Source organism: Chlamydotis macqueenii, chromosome 6 (genome assembly GCF_036417535.1).
Source record: "Chlamydotis macqueenii isolate bChlMac1 chromosome 6, bChlMac1.mat, whole genome shotgun sequence".
Lineage (NCBI taxonomy): Eukaryota > Metazoa > Chordata > Aves > Otidiformes > Otididae > Chlamydotis > Chlamydotis macqueenii.
The window spans coordinates 41,466,081-41,483,734 of record NC_141561.1 but is presented as its reverse complement, the minus strand read 5'-3'; the positions used below and the strand labels follow the sequence as shown (position 1 = coordinate 41,483,734).

Below are 17,654 nucleotides of genomic sequence, written 5' to 3'. Positions count from 1 at the left end.
CAGGGGGGAGAGGGCAGCCCCGGCCCTGCTCCCTGCACCTGCCCCAGGCTCTGCCGGCAGCTCCTGGTAGTTGGCATCGGTCTAGCGGTGGGGAAATTTGGGAGATGGGTGGTAAAACAGGCTTAGGGATGTTTTGGCTAGCCACCGTCCGTCCAGGGATGGGTGGGTTGGTGGTGAAGCATCTCTACAACCTCCCACTGACACTGCGCCTGGTTTGGGGACCATACTGGGATGGCATGCTCTGCAAGCGGGTACAGCCTGCCTGGTCCCACCAATTCTGCTGCCACTGCAGCGGGGTAGCCCGTGCTGCTGTAAATCTGACTCTTGTCTCCTCACATCCCCTGCATCCCAACGCTCAGCTGTCCCAGTACATCCTCAGCGCTCCAGCTGTGCGAACAGAGTGTTGGTGGGCGCCACGCAGCCAGAGCTGGCAGTCGGAGCCCCTCGCACACGGTGCAGGGCAACTGCCTGCTGATAACATTGTCCCATTTTAATCTTTTAAGCCCTTCCTCTGCCTTCCCTGTGGCCCCTTCCAGGCTTTCTCCTGCCTTCCTTTCCTCACAGAGGAGCCAGCGAGCATTTCCTCCATGAGCCGTGCAAGCCTTCATCCCTTCCTTGCTATTTCTCCCATCCTGTTGCACTCCATTGTCCCCCAAAAAGGAGGTGAGAGACAACATGCTCTGGCCAAAATCGGTTTAAAAGAGCAAAATCTGGGTTTAATCTTTGCCCAACACATCCTGTGGCTGTGTCACTGCTCTGGCCAAGCAAACGATGGAGGGGAGCCCGGGTGGGCCAGGAACCAACACAACCCTGGGAGCTCCTCCGGGTTTCAGCATGCTTAAAAGCGGGGTGCTGGCGCAGCGACGGGGCTTCACCCCCGGAGCTGCTGGGGCCTCTGTGCTCTGGCTGCCAGCTTTCCACCCCGCAAGTGGCCACAAGCTTTTATTAGGCAAGGGGCTGGCGGGGCTCCAGGGTTGGGAGACAGTGGGTTCGTTCCCCACAAAGCCCGGCCGGGCGTTGCGGGGACAAGCTGAAGCTTGCCCGAAGTCCCATAGCATAGCTCCTTCTGCCTACGTGGGGTTTTTCTTTTTTTTTTTTTTTTTCTTTTTTTTCCTTCTCCTGCAGCTGGGATGGGTTAAGTGGGGTTTTAGGAGCGGTTTCTTTTCTCTTGGGTGCTTAAAACAACAACAAATAGAAACCCACCCCAGCGAAACAGGCCAGTGACGCTGCAAGGAAGGAAAGATGTTGCTCTGCTGATTTATGGGGCCTTTTTTTAATCTTCACAGGTCACTGCTAGCATTTGTGGAATTGGCCTGGCTGCAGGAAAAACTGGTTTCCTGCTTTCCTGTTAGGAAGAAACTTCTGCAATCGTGTAATTAAAATGCAGAAGAAAAAAAAAAAATCCCAGAGCAGCTGGTTGTGATGCTTGAAGCCGGGTCCTTCGACAGCTGTGTGTGTCCCTTGCCTTGCTCTTGTCCTTGGCTGCGCTGCCTGCAGCCCAGGGCTGAAAAAAAAATTTAAAAATCCTTTTTTTTTTTTTGAGGGGGAACTTTTCCTGGTCTCTCTGCCTCGTGCATCAGCCTGCAAAAGCAAAAAAAAAAAAAAATCTCCACACTTTGACCATGAGAGTGGTGTTTCAGTCCATCTTGACGCTGTTTCCAGTGTTTTTTTAACCACCTTGTCTGAGCTGGTGCCGGCACCGGACTGGACTCCTGGTGGGCTGGGGAGATTGGGACTGCGACTTTCCCATCCCAAAAATGAGAAGTGTTGAGTTCAGCTCAGCCCCATCACAGATCCCTTACAGCCCGGCTGCGACTTTCCCATCCCAAAAATGAGAAGTGATGACTTCAGCTCAGCCCCATCACAGATCCCTTACAGCCCGGCGGCGCAGCAGCCAGCAGAGCAGCCACTGCCTTCAGGGGTCCAGGATCCCCAGGGATAACTGAGTTTTTCAGGAGGGAAGGAAAACTGTGCCTCCGTGGGATTCTTCTTCTTTTTTTTTTTTTTTATTTTTTTTTTCCAGTTTTCTCTTTGCTACCAGACTGATAAAGGACGTGGCATGCAGACTTGGGATATTTGAGAGGTGAATGTTTTTTCATCCAGGATGGTGGCGGGTGCTGCTCGCTCGGGGTGGGGGAACAGACCCCCTGCTACTTGGGGTACCTTGAACCCCAAGCGTGGCCGTCAGGACCAAAACCATCTCAAATAGCTTTGTCTTTCCCAAATAGCTTTGTCTTTTTAGGGATAACTAAGAGGAGGTCCCCAAATGACGTACCCAGTGAGGCTCAGCCAGCCTTTCCAGCCCGCCCCTCCTTTGAACCCTGTGGTATGTGAATTTTTGCTGGTGTCAGAGGGTCGGCTGCGGCAAAATCCCTCCCGGTTAAAGGGTGGGAATACCAGTGTGTGCAGCTTGGGATAATTACCAGTTGTCAGCAAAACAATAGTGGCATTGTAGGGCAGGAGCAAAGCAAAAGGGCCCCCAGTCTTGAGCGTAATGTTACTTTTCTATTTACGTTGCCATAGTCTTTGCTGAGAAATGGCCCTATTCTCTCTAATCCTCCTCTTCAGGCATGCCTGCTGGTTTTTTTTGTGTGTGTGTGTGTGTGCGCTTTAGGGTTTGGTTTTGGTTTTTTTTTAACCCTTATGGTCCCGGAAAACCCATCTCCACGGCGCTGTGCCACGTGGCCATCCTTGGTCTGTGGCAGCGGGCCCGTGGGCTTGGCTGGCTTTGCTTTAGGATGCCAATGCCAGGGACAGTGCCTGGCCATGGCATTGTCCCCGTGCTCGGGAGGGGCCAAACCTGCTCCTGAATCCCCATCCGCTGCAAGCAGGAACTCAATTTATACCCATCCTTGTTCTTGACATCTGTCACAGTGTAAGTGGTCAACTCCAGTGTATTATAGATATTTATTGAGCTGGTATTTTACCTTTAAAACCAAATTATTTTTTTAAAAATAGAATAATTGGTTGACTGATGACTTTTGGTTGCCCTGTCTTCTGCTTGTGCTGAAAACTAGTAGGTCTCTCACCCAGCATGTTTGGTTGTTGGTTGGAAAGGGATGATGTATTTTCTAGTCTCATCCAGGTCCTCTTGGCTTTCCCCAGTGCTGAAGGAAACGAAATTACCTTCTGTCCACTTGCATGGAGCAGCAAAGTAGCCACCCACAACACTGACCTTTAATGTCCTTTAACGTCCATCTCCGGTGGTGCTTGGACTTTCTCAAAAGAGCTAAATTATACTGCTTAAATATTTGCTGTGCCGGTGAAGACACAGACTGTTGTCCTGGTAGAGAGCGGGGGACTTCAGCCTTGGCTGACATCAAGTTGTCATCGCTCAACTTAGTTTCAAGGCATTCAATAGATTTGTTTCTTTCTTTTGCGTTGATGTGCAGTCGGGTAGGTTCAAGGACCAGAGGACGCTTTCCCTGTTTAAGTGGTCCCTCATCCAGGCTGCTGACAAAGGCATTAAATAGCTTTGACCCCAGGATCCACCCCTAAAGAGTCTGCTGGGCATCTCACTCCCTTTTATCCCCCCTGCCTTGGGGGACCAAAAGCCATGGTGAGGTCTGGCATGCAGCATGGTGCCCAGCAGACAACCCTGGGGTGTGATGGGATGGGATGCCAAAGCAGGGTGGCCAAGCTCAGCTGCCTGCTGCAGAGGAAACTTGGAAAAGAGCAGGAAAACAACGCCAAAGTCAGCAGCACAGGCAAACTATTGTCTGAGGAGTGCAGAGAGGTGGAAGGACCCCGGAGCAGACAAGGAGTTTCATTACGAGCACAGCTGGGGGCTTCCTGAGGCTCCAAGTTAAACAAAGCCCCCTGCGCTGCAGGGAGGCAGCACTGACAAGATCGAGACTGGTTGGATGAGCGGGAGATCGCAGCCGAAGTCCAAAAACAAAACTCCTCCCGGATCCCTCTTTTCTTTTCCATTCCCTAGCGAAACAGTGTTTCTTGCCACTTGGCCTGGCAGCAACCCGGCGAGCTTAGATTTTGTTTGCTGCAAGCTGCGCTGAGGATGAGGTTAATACGCTGCCGGGTGGGTTTCCCTCTCCGTAAAGCTGTGGAGAGGCATCCGCAAGCTGTGGCAGTTGGCTCTTGCAGTGGCACGGACAAGCTAGCACCCGACATCCCTGGCTCGCAGCGGATGCAGGCGGGGTGCTGTGCTGCGGGGATGGACGCTGTACTGCTGCGTTGTAGCTTCAGGTACTACTTCATTTGGTAGCTCTTCTGTATTTTGTCTGGTGAATTGTTTGGTTTGGTTTGGTTTGGTTTTTTTTCAGCTGTGCTGGTATTTTCTTCTGTGCTGAAGTCCTGAAAAACAGCTGGGAATGGGCAACTCCCAGCTTTTGTGATGCAGCTTTCAAAGCTGGTGTGGGGTTGCCCTCCAGCAGCCCTCCTCGATATTGGCGGCTTAATTTCCTGGCACAGCACAGTGCACAAGCATGGTCAAGGAGTGGGCAGGGTGTCCCACGGACCCTTTCCCTGCCCCTCTTGGTGCCCAGCCCTCTCCATGACTGGGAATACACTCGTGGGAGTCATGTCCTGACATTTTTGGGCTTCTCTGCTGCATGATGCTGGAAGGCTTCATTTCAGCTCTGGGGACATGTAACCTGCCTGGGTAGCTTGTTGTCCTCCTCTTCTCCGCTTCACTTTGTGCAAACAAGCAGGTTGCATTGGCACTGAGTCAGCTTGTAAACCCTCCATCCCAGCCCTGAGCTCCCCTTGTCCCACAGCACAGCATCCATCTGTGAGCCAGGATGCCGGGTGTGTTGGCCTCCCTGTATTTCATAGAATCATAGACTGGTTTGGGTTGGAAAGGACCTTAAAGACCATCCAGTCCAACCCCCCTGCACGGAGCAGGGACATCCCCAACCAGATCAGGTTGCTCAGAGCCCCGGCCAACCTGGCCTGGAACGTTTCCAGGGATGGGGCACCACCGCCTCTCTGGGCAACCTGGGACAGTGCTCCACCACCCTCAGCGTAAAAACTTTCTTCCTTACGTCTAATCTAAACCTACCCTCTGCCAGTTTAAAGCCATTTCTCGGCAAATAGGTGCATGGGAATAGGGATGCACATGGACAGTGGTCGCAGGCGCTGCCAGAGCCCCCTTGGCTGCATGCAGCGGTAGGAATGGCAGGAATGCGATTGAAATTCGGGGCTTCCCAGGAGCGTGGCTCCCAGGCTGAGACAGGTCCTTGGTGGGGGTAAGTCTTCCCCCTCCAAGGAGCAATTAGTCTGCAAGCTGATTTATTAACACGGTGGAGGGTGAGCAAGGGGGTCGCATTCCTTCCCTCGCCTCCCCTCGCCTTATCTCCGGGCTGTCAGTCGGTCCTGGAGGGAGGCAAGTGATGGGAAGCAGAGCTGGTGGTCGCTGTGGAGGCAGAGCCGGGGGGGGAACTGGTGGTGGGGCTGGGGGCTACAAGTCACATCGAGCTCACCTTGCACTTTTAAAGACCTCCCAAGACCTCCCTTAGGTTTGGCTGTGCCGGGAGGTAGACACTCCCTCTCCACCATCTGTTCCCTGGGATGGCCAGGGCACATTGCGGGGTGGCCAAAATCACCCCAGCTCAAATTCCTTATCCCTGCTGCCTTGTCCTCCTGCCCATGCAGATGGGGAAAAGGTGGACACCAGCATCTCGTGGCTGTCCCTTCTCCCGGTCTTCGCCAGAGGGTAACGAGTTACGAGGCAAACTCAAGATGCCTTTGGTGAGACCTGCCCCTTGGCACGCCGTTCCCTGGGGGCTCGACCTCCGTGGGTATTTTTAGCCACACTTGGAAGGAAGGCTGTTTGCTTTGTACTTTGCTCGCCCTGCCTGCTGCCGTTGCCCGCATAGTTTTCCATGAGGACTGACACAGTAAAAACACTCCTTCTATAAGTAGGATGGATGCACTGGAGCATTGGGTGCCTCCATCTCCACTCAGTTTGGGAGTGGGAGGAGGATGCAGATAACAGTGGGGGTCTGAGGATGGCTGCCCTTCTTCCCCTTGGGGTTATTTGATAGCTTTCCCAGGCAGTCGTGACATTTTCACAGTTTATCTTATCGAGGAATTTGCAGGGAGGATGTTTCTGGCTCTCCATGAGTAAACGTTTAAGAACGCTACGGTCCTCGGGGGGCTTGGCAGCGTTGCGCAGCCGGAGGCAGCGGGGAAACGCTGGCCTGGAGGCAAGTCCCAGCAAACCAGCACCTGCATGGCGTTTGGGGCCGTGATGGGTGCTGTCGCACCTCATGCCCAGCCCCTGCCTTCCAGTCACACACTCGTCGGTGGTCTGGGTCCTACCATCTGTCCCTGGGGGCTTTCTCCCCGTGGGAGGTCAGCAGCTTGGGATGTGGCAATGTCCTTGGCATGCGTCTCGATGAGGGCCTTTTAACTGTTATTTGGGCTTTCAGATGAAGAAAGGATTAAAAACTCAAATATCGATGAGATTTATAGGTACCATCTGCCACTGACAGTCACTGAATTTTTCTACTCAGCATGTGAGGGCTCCTGCCTCCAGCGTTTCGGCTGTGCCTGCATCAAGTTTTCCTTCCTTCCCCAGCAGCGTTTGTGGAAGGGGAGATGTGGTGGTCCCAAGCTCTTTCTCTGCCGTGGTTTTGTGCCGTTGGGAGGCGGATGCTTTCTTGAGCATCCTGCGGCGATGTTGTTACCGCTGGCGGTAAGCCGGTGAGCTTTCGGCCAACTGCCGACGTGCTGGTGGGCTCTGGAAAGGTGGCGGGGCTGCGGTGCGTTTGCGTTCTGGGGTTGACCCTAGACAGCCTTCCCACTGGTCCCAGGGGACCCTTTCACAGTGTGTCCCCCAGCGCCACGCCGAGTGGGGGTCGGTGCCACTGATTCGGAAGGGACTGGGGACATTTTAAGCGGCAGCGAAAAAGCGAGAGGCGATGTGCAGCCCTCCCGCCTGCGGGTTGGGGGAGCTCAGAGCAAACAGAAAAGGGATAAAAATATCCCGGCGAGGGTCGAATTTGTCCGACTGAGCCCTGCAAAAACGGCTGCCGGTCCCTGCCTGGACCTGGGCGACCTCCGGGCTCGTGGCCGGGGGAGGCGGGGTCCCGCTGTGACCAGGGTGGGGTGGTCCCCCCCGATGGGGTCTCCTGCGGGTGCTTCCCCCTGGCCGCCCCCCCCCGCCCCCCCCTTGCAGCGGGGATTTGCTGGGCTGGGCCTGAGCCGGGCCTGAGCCGGGCCTGAGCGGGGCCTGAGCCGGGCCCGCGGAAACCCCGCAGTGAGCAACGGGAAGCGGCGTTCCTCCCCCCGCTTTCCTCCTCCCCTGCCCCCCGGTTCCCCCCTCTTTCCTCCCCTCTTTCCTTCCCCCTTCCTCCCCTTTCCCCCTTCCCGCCCTTTCCCACCCTCTCCCTCCCTTCCCCCCTCCTTCCCCCCCTTTTTCCCGTCCTTCTCTTCTCCCTCCTTTTCCTCCTCCCCTTTCTCCTCCCTTCCCCCCACTCCCCCCGCTTTTTCTCCTCCCACTTTTTCTCCCCCTCTTCCCCCCGCCACTTTTTGTTCCCCCACTTTCTCCCCCCTTTTTTCTCCCCCCCTTTTTCTCCCTCTTTTTTTCCCTCCCCCCCTTTTTTTTTCCCATTTCCCCCCCTTTTTTTTTCCTTCCCCTGCGTTATTTTTTCTTTTTTTTTTTTTTTTCCTATTTTCCCCTTTTTTTTTCTGGGACAGGACCAACCCTGCAGAGAGCGGGGTGTCCCCACCCCCTGTTTCCAGGGGGACTGTGTTGCACCGGCAGATGCTGGGCAGCGCTGGGAGCACACAGCCAGCCTGGTCAGGAGGGAATTGGGACCGGATCAAAGGGCCAGTTTTGCTGTTAAAGAAGCATGAGGTCACAATGAGCTTCCAACAGCATCCCCTGGAGCATGCAAAGTACATTTTTTGGGAGCCTTTAGCCTGGAGGAGGCTAAAAGAATGGGTTTCCGGCAAGCTGGAGGCCGTGGCTTCTCTTTGGGGAAATACTTCTCCAAAATGTGTCATGGACTGGTACGTACCCCATGCCTGCCTTGCCGCTTGGTCAGTGGTGGAGCTGGGCGCTCTGGGTTGAGATGCTCTGGTGTTGCCCGTGCCACCAGGCCACCCTCCGAGTGCTTATTTTGGAAATCCCAGGTCCCTCATTCTGGGACACCCCAGCCCTGACTCCTCCTATAGGAGCCGCCAGCACCGAGGTTGTGCAGTGAAACGAAGATCATCGACTTAACGAGGGCAGGCGACAGCGGGCCCTTGTGCCAGGAGGTCCCGTAGGATTCCTGCTTTGCTCTGCTCCGCTATCATGAGCTGTCTAACCCTAGAAGAAAACAGAGAAATGGGATTTTGGTTTTTTTTTTTTCCTGACTGGGCATCGTGTCTGCATGCGCTTGGGGCACCCCAGCATGGTGCCTCTGCAGAAATCCTCCTGATTTGAGACAAGGCGACTCATCGGGGCTCGTGATGCTCTCCCCTGGCTCTGGGGATGCTGCATGGCTCTGGGGGGCTTGGATGGCATCCCCGCTGTGAGCTGGTGCCCACCCCACTTATCTCCCCCAAATTTGAGGGAGAGGCTGTGGGGGCTGTTAGGTCTGTCCTCCTCACGGATGGGAGAGGAGCGGCAGTCACCCGCATCCCTCTGGGAGGTGTGGAGGATGCTGTGGGAGGGGTCCCCTTGCACTGCCGGGATGCCTCACCCTCGCCCCAGGGGAGCGGAGCTGGGCATAGCGAGGTCCCGTCCGAACACGCTGGGGCGGGCGGGTTGGCAGGCTGACTCCTTTCCTTGGGTTAATGGGAGCACATGAGCTTCAAGGGGAGGCCGTACAGGAATTCTGACATGCAGCCAAAAATGCTTCCCGCGTTTGATTAGTCGTGGGCTGTTCCACAACACATGCCCCTAACAGCATCAGTCGTGGGGCAAGCCTATTAGCAACAGCATCCTTCCCCTGCCAGCTGCTGTTTTAAGGGGAAAACTCACCCATATTGCTTGAAAAGTAGCGTGGGAGTGGGAAATGCTGCATAAAGCTAAACAGACATTTGAGAGTTCATTTCAGCGCTTTCCCTGAGTATTTTTAAATGGGAGCAATAGGAGAGTCACATCCCTTCCCGCTCCGTGTTGTGGAACCGCGGCACTGCAGACCGTGGCTATCCCAGCCACGCAGCATCCTGGCTGCAGGGAGGTGAAGTTGTCCCCTCCCTGGCAATCTCCACTCTTGGGGACATTGTTTTAAGCCACACAGGTGACTTGCTGAGTGGCATGGCAAACGCGGCATGGCACTGCAGTCCACGGGTGTGCTCCATCCCCACAGGGGACTGGGGCCTCAGTGGTCCCTAGGAATGGGGGCCATCATCTCCAGTGCAAGGCAGCGTTGAGGTGGGGAAACGGGCCAGATAGATAAGTGGATTTTAGGGGATTTTTTTTTTTTTTTTTTTTACACTGGGGTGAAGAGCAACTGAATTTCTGGGGGCACGGGAGAGTGCTAGCGCTGCCGCGGGTGGGGGGATTTTCATCCCAGGCTTCAGGAAAACCCGAGTGCACGAGGCTGCGATTGCTCAGACCTCCTGACTTGGAGAATCGCTGGGCGTGATATTTGCGGTGCTCCCCTCACCGCCTTACGTCGGCACCTGGGGGGTTCCGGCCCTGTATCTGAGCCGGGAAAGTGGCTTAAAAGCACTTGGCTTTTGGGACGACTTGTATTTCTGGCCAGTGGAAATCTTGGAAATGTGTTCTGGGTTTTTTTTTTTTCCCCTCCTCGTTCAGTTTTGCTCTGAGGTTATAACCTTTCCTTGAGACATGGAGGGGGGGACGCACATGTCCCACTGAAGCTGAGCATCTGTGGTGACCTTGTAATGCCCACCCCCCACCACCGCATACGGCTCTTGATGCCGGTAATTTAACTGGAGCCGCTGAGGAAGGAGTTAAAAAGCTGGCAGCAGCAGCTGGGACAAGGAACAGGGTGCGTCGGAGGGCTGGCTGGACTCCCAGAGGTTTTGGGGGGCTCAGGTGGGTCCCCAGCCGGGTGGCGGGGTCCCCAGGGGGGCCGTGCCGGCTGCGATGGAGGCTGGCGCTTGGGAGAGGAGGGTTTGGCAGGGCCAGCGGCGCAGCCACTCCTCCCGCTCTGCTCTGGTTTGAAGGGTCTTGCGCTGGAGCCAGGGAGGAGAGAGCAATGTGAGCATTCCAGGCGTCTGGCCGGGGCAAAACTCCTGCCTTTTCCTTCCTTTCCTTCTTCTGACCTCTCCCTTTCACTCTCCGAAGCAACTGGGCTCGTTTTCCCTTCCTAATGGCCCCAGCCCCACCTCACTTGGGGTTTCTGCTCCTCCTGGCTTGCTGCTTCTCCTCCTCCGACACACAGCTCTTGGACTGGATTTGGGACAACACGAAGATCACAGGAAGCCCAGCAGCACCCGATGAGGGAACTGTGGCACCGGAGCCGCTCACTTCTTCAGCTCCCACCCCCAGCGTGTCCCTGGGAACGTGGGGCGGCCAGACGGTGGGGGACATTGCCACCCCGCAGCACTGGAAGCAGGATCCCAGCAGAGCAGCACCCATGGGCAAGGAGACCATGGCCGAAAACACCGAGCAGTGGGACAGGGATGCCACAGGGCTGGCGGAAAGCATGGTACAGCCGCTGCCAAGCATTGCTCCTCCCCGCAGCACGTCACCTGCCCCTGGCCAGGGTGTGACCAGCAGCTCCATTGAGGACCCACAGCTCCTGGGGATGGGGAGCGCTGAGGACCCGCAGCTCCTGAAACCAGAGACCACCAAGGACCTACATCTCCTGGGGATGGGGACCACCGAGGACCTGCAGCTCCTGAAACCAGACACCACCAAGAACCCACATCTCCTGGGGATGGGGACCACTGAGGACCTGCAGCTCCTGAAGCCAGAGACCACCAAGAACCCACATCTCCTGGAGACGGGGACCACTGAGGACCTGCAGCTCCTGGGGAAGGGGACCCCTGCAGTGACGGGGACAGGGGTGTCCTTGCAGAGACCGGCGGGTCCCCGGCCAGGTAGTGCCCCTTTCCCTTTCTCACCAGGTGACGGTACCCGTGAGCCGGCAGTGCAGCCCTGGGACCCCATGGCACAACTGCCCCGACACCATGATGGAGCATCGCCCCCACCACCAAACCTGTGGCACGGCACTGGCCGCCAGCGGCTGGTGCTGGCCGGTGTGAACAGGAGCCGGAGCCCTCCTTTGCCTAACAGGAGGGTGGCTAACAGTGTGGATTCTCCTCTTGGCAATAACTCCAGTCCTCTCGAGTTTGATTTACTAACCGCTGCTGCACGACTCTACGGTAGTAGCGGCATGGGGCTCGTATCCTTCTTACCCAGACTGATGCCACCGGCTGGCCGTTGCCTGCCCGTCCCAACCCGCCTGCCCTTCTGCAGCGTGCTGGGCACCGACCATTTCAGATTGCCGAATTACCTCCGGCACGGCAGTGAGGCGGAAATTCGGGCGGCTTTGCATGAATGGGAGGGGCTGCTTGCATCGCGGTGCCATCGCTATGTGGAGTGGTTTCTCTGCTTGCTCCTGCTCCCTGGGTGTAGTGCCTCAGTCCCCATAACCCCTCTGCCCTGCCAGGGCTTCTGCGAGGCTGTCAGAGACCAGTGTTGGATACACTTGGCCGGCGGGCACCTGCCTCTGCCTTGCGACGCTCTCCCCGAGGAGGATGAAGGGTATTCTTGTGTCTTTATTAATGCTTCTGCAGGTAATGTGTCTGTGTGTCTTGCCTCCCCAGACCCTCCCCCCCAGGTTTTTAGGCACTTCTGCCGTGTTCTCAGGGATGCTGCCGAGCCAAAAATCGCTTTCCATCCATCCTTGGTGTTTTCTCACAGGGACCACTGGTGGGTTTTGGCTTCCTCCACGAGGGTGAGCATCACCATCCCCTCCTTGGGCTGTTTCACCCCCGGTGAAACGTGGCGGCCAGGTCAAAAGACAGTGTCCTGGTGGCCAGGACAAGAGATGTTTCCCGAGCACGTCGTGGCGGCGTTCAGAGCTGGTTTGCAGGCGCCACAGCATGCAGCAAAGGGCTTTGAGGTGTTCCTCCCGGGAGCATGATGCTCACAGAGCTGGCAACTCCCCGCGGGGACAGGGTGTGGGAAGGACCAGAACGCTGCTCCCACCCAACCACAGCAGCGTCTGGGACCGTGGCGGTGAGGAGGCTTCAAGGTGACCCGTGGCCATGCCCACACACTCCCCTCTCCCAGAGCGGCCCTTTACCTTGGGTTAACGATTTACCCAACGGCTAATGTTTGATCCCCCCTGCTTGGCGGGCGGGGGAGGTTGCTTTGCCTCCAGCTTTGTCATTATAGAAGGTTGTGACTCTTGTGTAAATCAGCCGGGGACTGAGAGGTGCATCTCTGCTGGGGGGAACGGAAGGCAGCGGGAGGCGCTGGGGCCTGGAGAAGTGCGTGACGGGGTGTAAGAGCAGGATGGCATGAAAGCGGGAGCGGGCGCTAGCCACTCCCCCACGCTGACCCCTTTGAATGAGGCTGTGTTCCAGCACCGCCCCCCTCCCCGTGCCCTGGGGTGATGGCCTGGGGCTGCCGACAAGCGGCGCGACGCCTGCTGCCGTCAGAGGGGCTGTTTAATTGGGGGCCAGAGGACAAGGGTTGCACACATGATCCCCTCGGCGTTAAAGCGTCTCTGTTCGCCCACCAGCCCCAGGGCGGGTGCGAGGGCGTTGTGGGGATGCTGTGGGAGAGGCACATGCTCCTGGCTGGGCAATGTCCCACCAGGGATGGGTGAGGCCACCCATGGAGCGACTCGCTGTGCTCCTGCATGCTGGGGGGGGGTGTTCCCCTGCACCCCAGCTGGGATGGGATGCATGGGGCCATGCCGGCAGCCCCGGCTCGGGCCAGCCAGGAAGGTCATGGCAGAGCGGAAAGGTGGCTTGGAGCATCCCTGGGACCTTTCCAATGGCAACAGGAGCGAAAGGCTGGGTTGCTGCAGCCAAAGGCATCCCCACAGTCATCCTGTGCCAGCACCCATCCCGAAACAGCTGCAGCATCAGCTGGCTCTGGCTCTCCACGCTCTGCAGCGGGTGCTGCTCGTTTGCCACAGGGAGGAGCGGGGCGGGGGGAGTGTGATATTTTGGCTCTGGGTGCCCTTTGCAAAAAGCAGGCATGACCTGAAAGGTTTGGGGTTGAGAAGGGGCACTTGGCTTTTGCAGGGGAGCAGCCGTTTGGAGGGGTGTCCCCTTAACCTCCCCAGGCCCCACTCAATCTCACAGCCCTGGCATCCGCCTGCTTTGTGCGTTGCGCAGGGGAAAGATGCGTCCCTATTTCCTTAGGGAAGCACTGGCACCCAGCTCCCACCCCCGGCTCGGGGGTGAGTGGCACGTCTGGAGAGGAGGGGAGATCTCAGAGCCGAAGGGAGCGTGGTTGAAAATCACATTGCTAACAAAAGCCTCTTTCAGCCTGTCCTGTCATTCCGAGTCCCGGGGGCAGAGAATGCCTTGTCCAGCTGCAGAAACTGCAGTGCCGGCTCTTACACCCGTGCGGATCCCCGGGAGGAAGCTCTGCTTTCCTCTTCCCTTAAAGCTGCCATGGATTTGCCTTCCTCCAGCCCGAGATAAGCTCCATCCCTGCATCCTGGCCTCTGCGGTCAACTTGGCCGCAGCTGCAGGGGGGCTGGCACCGCAGGGGATGGCGTGGCAGTGGGAGCAAGCTTGTGGGGTGCCTGAACACGGGGGGTGTCTCAAGGGTGAGCGCCAGGCTGGGGCTTGCAGCGGGTCCCGCGGAGCCCTGCTCATACGCCCCATCACTTTTGGTGCAGGGCTGCGCACGTCTGGGTGTGAAAGGATGCTGGAGTCGAAAGGATGCTGAGCTCAGAAGGGTGGTGGGGTTCAGGATCCAGAGGTTCCTGCAGCTGGCGAGGCAGAGGGGCTGAGCCCTGCCCCTCTGAACGGGCTGGGGGTGCCCCACGGGATAGCCCCGTCCCAGTGTAGGGTGCATGAGGGGGTCGGGACAGGCATGAAACCCAGGGGGAGTTTTCCTCCTGGCTCAGTTTTGGGGTGTAAAGCTTGGGAGGGACTGGGATTTTGGGGGAACATGGTGGGCACTGAGTAGTTTTAGAGCAGCAGGCTCAAGAGAGGATCAGTAGGTCTGGGGTCTGGCAGAGACAAAACTTGCCCCCACCTCTAATTGGTGGCATTTCTAACATCCCTGCTGCCTGGGTCCCTGACACGGGACTGCCACTGGTGTCACGGCTCGGCGCGGGGGGGAAGCTGGGGATGCTCCATGTGCACAGGCACCCCCAGGCTTTGGAAGAGGCACCCAGATTTCCATCTCCTCCTACCATCTCAAGAGATGTGTTTTCCTTCCAGGCTGGGCAAGGTTGGGCTGATTTCTTCTTCTTTCTTTTTTTTTTTTTATTTTTATTTTTTTTTAAGAGCTCTGGAGGACATAGCCTGCCTCCAGAGCAGGGTGGAGGTTCCTGGCTGGTTCTCCCGGGCTCAGCACACCTCTGGTAGCCTGCCGTTGCTTACGTGAAATGCCAAGGATGGAGTTGAGGATATTGAATTCTCTCAGCTCCTACTCCTGACTTGGGATGCGTCTGGAATTGACACTGAGCATCCATTCCCGGTGCGGAGCCCTCGGCTGTTTCGGAGCCGACGTGGTTGGGTTTTCTCGTTCCCGGGAAACGTGGAGTTAAAAAGCACCCAGCATGCTCTCTCCCCATCGAGTTGGCACCCGCCCCAGCGTTAGACATAGGAGAGGAGGAATCCAGCGCCCGGTGTGTGGGCGATGAGGATGTGCCTGCTGCCAAAACAACGGGAGCTGGTGTACAGAGGGGCCGGCTCGCTCCGGCCAGATGTTCAGCTGCGTCGGGTAGGAGAGACCGTTCTGAGCAGAACTTCACCAAATGCCTTGAGAAAAAGGAGTTGGGAAAGGAGGCAAGCTTCAAACTGAGATCATGTGGGAAGCTGATGGGGCACCTGGCTTGAGTCCTGTTCTCAGAGTGTTGCAAGCGGATGGCTCTGATTTATTCCTGGCTGGGATGACCCCATGGACTTGTCCCAGGATGAAGTGGGGGGTCACCATGACCCCGGAGCGGGTACGGATGCAACACACGTCCTCACGGCTCTGTGGTTGTTCAGCATCCCGGTGCTCCGGCAGGATCCTCCACTGCCTGCGTGGGCATGTTGCTACCGTGGGCAAGATTCCTTTGGTTTTATCCCGTCTCAGGGATGTTCTGTTCCCATTCCGTGGGGCGTCTTGGGAGTCACATCCAAACAGTGCAGTGGGAGCAGCTTAAGGAGTGTTGCAGCCTCGGCCAACCCACAGCCCAAAGGAAAATCTTGGGCCCTGGGGAGGGTGAGCGGTGGCAGCCATCAAGGAGCGGCATCTGGGGGAGGCATGACCAGAGGCATTCCTCCACAGTGCCTTGCTGAGGGTGGCCATCCTCAACAGGCTGGTTGTGACCCTCGCCTTTCCCTTCCTCTTGCAGAGAACCTGAGCGCTGAGGTCAGCCTCCTGGAGCTGATCGGAGACCCCCCGCCGGAGGAGATCGTCAAAATTTATGGCCCCGACAACAACCCTGGCTATGTCTTTGGCCCCAATGCCAACACGGGCCAGGTGGCCCGGTACCACCTGCCGAGCCCTTTCTACCGGGACTTTTCTCTACTATTCCACATCCAGGCCACCACCCCCCGAGCCGGCGTGCTCTTTGCTGTCACGGACTCCTCTCAGAGCTTCATCTATGTGGGCGTCAAGCTCTCAGAGCTGCGGGCAGGCAAGCAGCAGATCATCTTCTACTACACAGAGCCAGGCTCACCGAGCTCGTATGCTGCGGCCACCTTCACTGTGCCCACCTTGCTCAACCAGTGGACACGCTTTGCCATCAGCGTGGAGGACGATGAAGTCATCCTCTACTTGGACTGTGAGGAGCACGAGCGGGTCCACTTTGAGCGCTCCCCGGATGAGATGGAGCTGGAAGATGGCTCTGGGCTCTTTGTTGCTCAGGCTGGAGGGGCCGACCCAGATAAATTCCAGGTAAGGCCTTGGGTCACTCCAAGGAGCGTCTCCAAGGAGAAGCCTCGGTGAGCTTGGGGGAACATGACACCAACCTGTGTCTGTTGAGCCAAACTCTTTGCCCAGAAGACGAAGCAGTGGCCATGCCCTATGTATGTCGCTGGGGAAGGAGATGCTTGAAATGGGGGGGAAAGGTGGCTTGAGATGCCACCAACTTTATTGTCTTGAGTGTCGCCAAGGCAAAGGTCTCAAGGTGGGCTGGCAGGAGAAGGTGGGGTTTCACTACAGCAGCTGCTGTTGTCCATACCTTTTCCAACAAACACACGGAGCCTCTTTGAGTCTCCCCTTTGCTAAAAATACCCAGCCTTTTTGGTGGAGGAGCTGGTTTTGTCAGTAAAATGTCTCTCTCAACTGGAAAAAATGTTTGGGCTGGAGCATATCTTTGTTGGCTGACATTGGGTGGTATCTGCAGGAAGATGTTCGAGAGCAAGGAGACAAGGTGATAACTCAGCCTGTGGTTTGAGCAGGACTTACGTTCTAGATAAAGTTTATGGGAAGTGTGGGGAAAATGCCCAGCTGACATGGAAATCCCCCGCAGTGGTTGAGGAAAGTTCAACGACTGCACTGCCAGGTTTCTCCTGGGTTGAGCGCGGTTTGCCCAGCAACAGAGGCTCTGCTGAGTGGAACGATGCTTTTCCCGGGGAGCTTTGCAAAACACATTTCTGAACTTAAACGTCGTCTTGACTAATAAGCAACACTGCCGCAGTCCCGGTTAAATGGCTTCGGGCAGGGAAGGCTCCCCTGGGAAGGTATTAATGATTGATGGGCTGGGGACCGATTTGCACTGAGATTCGTGTTGATGCCTTGAGGTCTCAATAGCAACTTTTTACTCTTGAAGAGCAATTTTTTTTTTGCTCTTGAACCTGCTGGGAGGGCCAGATCGTGGCCGTGGAGGAAATCCTCTCCCCAGCTGGAGAGGGTTTGGCACCAGCTGGAAGGCAAAGCAACAGCCCGGAGCAGAATGAAGCAGTCCTGCCACTCTAGCAGGTGATGTTCCCAAGCTTGCCAAACACCCGCTTTCACCGCCCGCCCCCAGTTTTCCCGCAGGGAATAGCTGGCCATCAAGGAATGGAGGCTGACTGCCTCAGCAGGCTGAGATGGGAGTGGGTAGCACAGGCTTGGACATCTCCTTGGCATCTGACTGCCTCGTGGTTATTTCCATCGCTGACCATCCCCGACTCGCGTTATCTGGAGCTAATGGGGCATCGAGCTGATTAAAACTTGGCCCTCGGTCAAGTGGTGAGATGGGCTGTTCATCTGCAGCTGGAGGGGTCTCATCCAGGATCTGTGCTTCTTCCCGAGCTGCCTTAGTGGCAATGGGATGAAACTTGGAGGGGTGAAGCCTTCAGGTAACGCAGAAGCCCATATATTAAAATACAAGAGAATATGTTTATTCTGTATCTATATATAATATGTTTATAGTATAGTCATATAATAATATCGCAGCTAGCCTGGCTGAACTGCAGCTGCCCCCGACTCTTGTTTTCTTAAACCCATCGTGTTTCCTGAGCGCGGCTCTTTCCCGAACACGGTGTGCTGTGCTTTCAAGCGAGCCCAAATATTATTTTAAGTGTCTCACTCAGAGAAGAGACACCGAGTGGGAGGTATCTGCCCTCTCCAAGCTCGCTTTCCAGCGTGGTCCCTGGCACGTCTCCGCCGG

The 17,654-nt window shown here is 56.6% G+C and overlaps 1 protein-coding gene across 3 annotated transcripts in view; it reads left to right on the top strand.

Annotated features, from left to right (window-relative positions):
- COL18A1 (collagen type XVIII alpha 1 chain) overlaps positions 1-17,654 on the top strand; it is a 39,606-nt gene that overhangs the window by 10,783 nt on the left and 11,169 nt on the right. The window contains exons 1-2 of one of the 3 annotated variants that reach the window (XM_086750343.1): positions 10,121-10,968; positions 15,411-15,955. In XM_086750343.1, coding sequence (XP_086606469.1) covers positions 10,236-10,968; positions 15,411-15,955 — 1,278 coding nt within the window. In that variant the 5' untranslated portion in view covers positions 10,121-10,235. Of the gene's footprint in view, positions 1-10,120; positions 11,668-15,410; positions 15,956-17,654 lie in introns of those variants that run through there. The other 2 variants (XM_086750342.1, XM_086750344.1) reach the window with 2 other exon arrangements.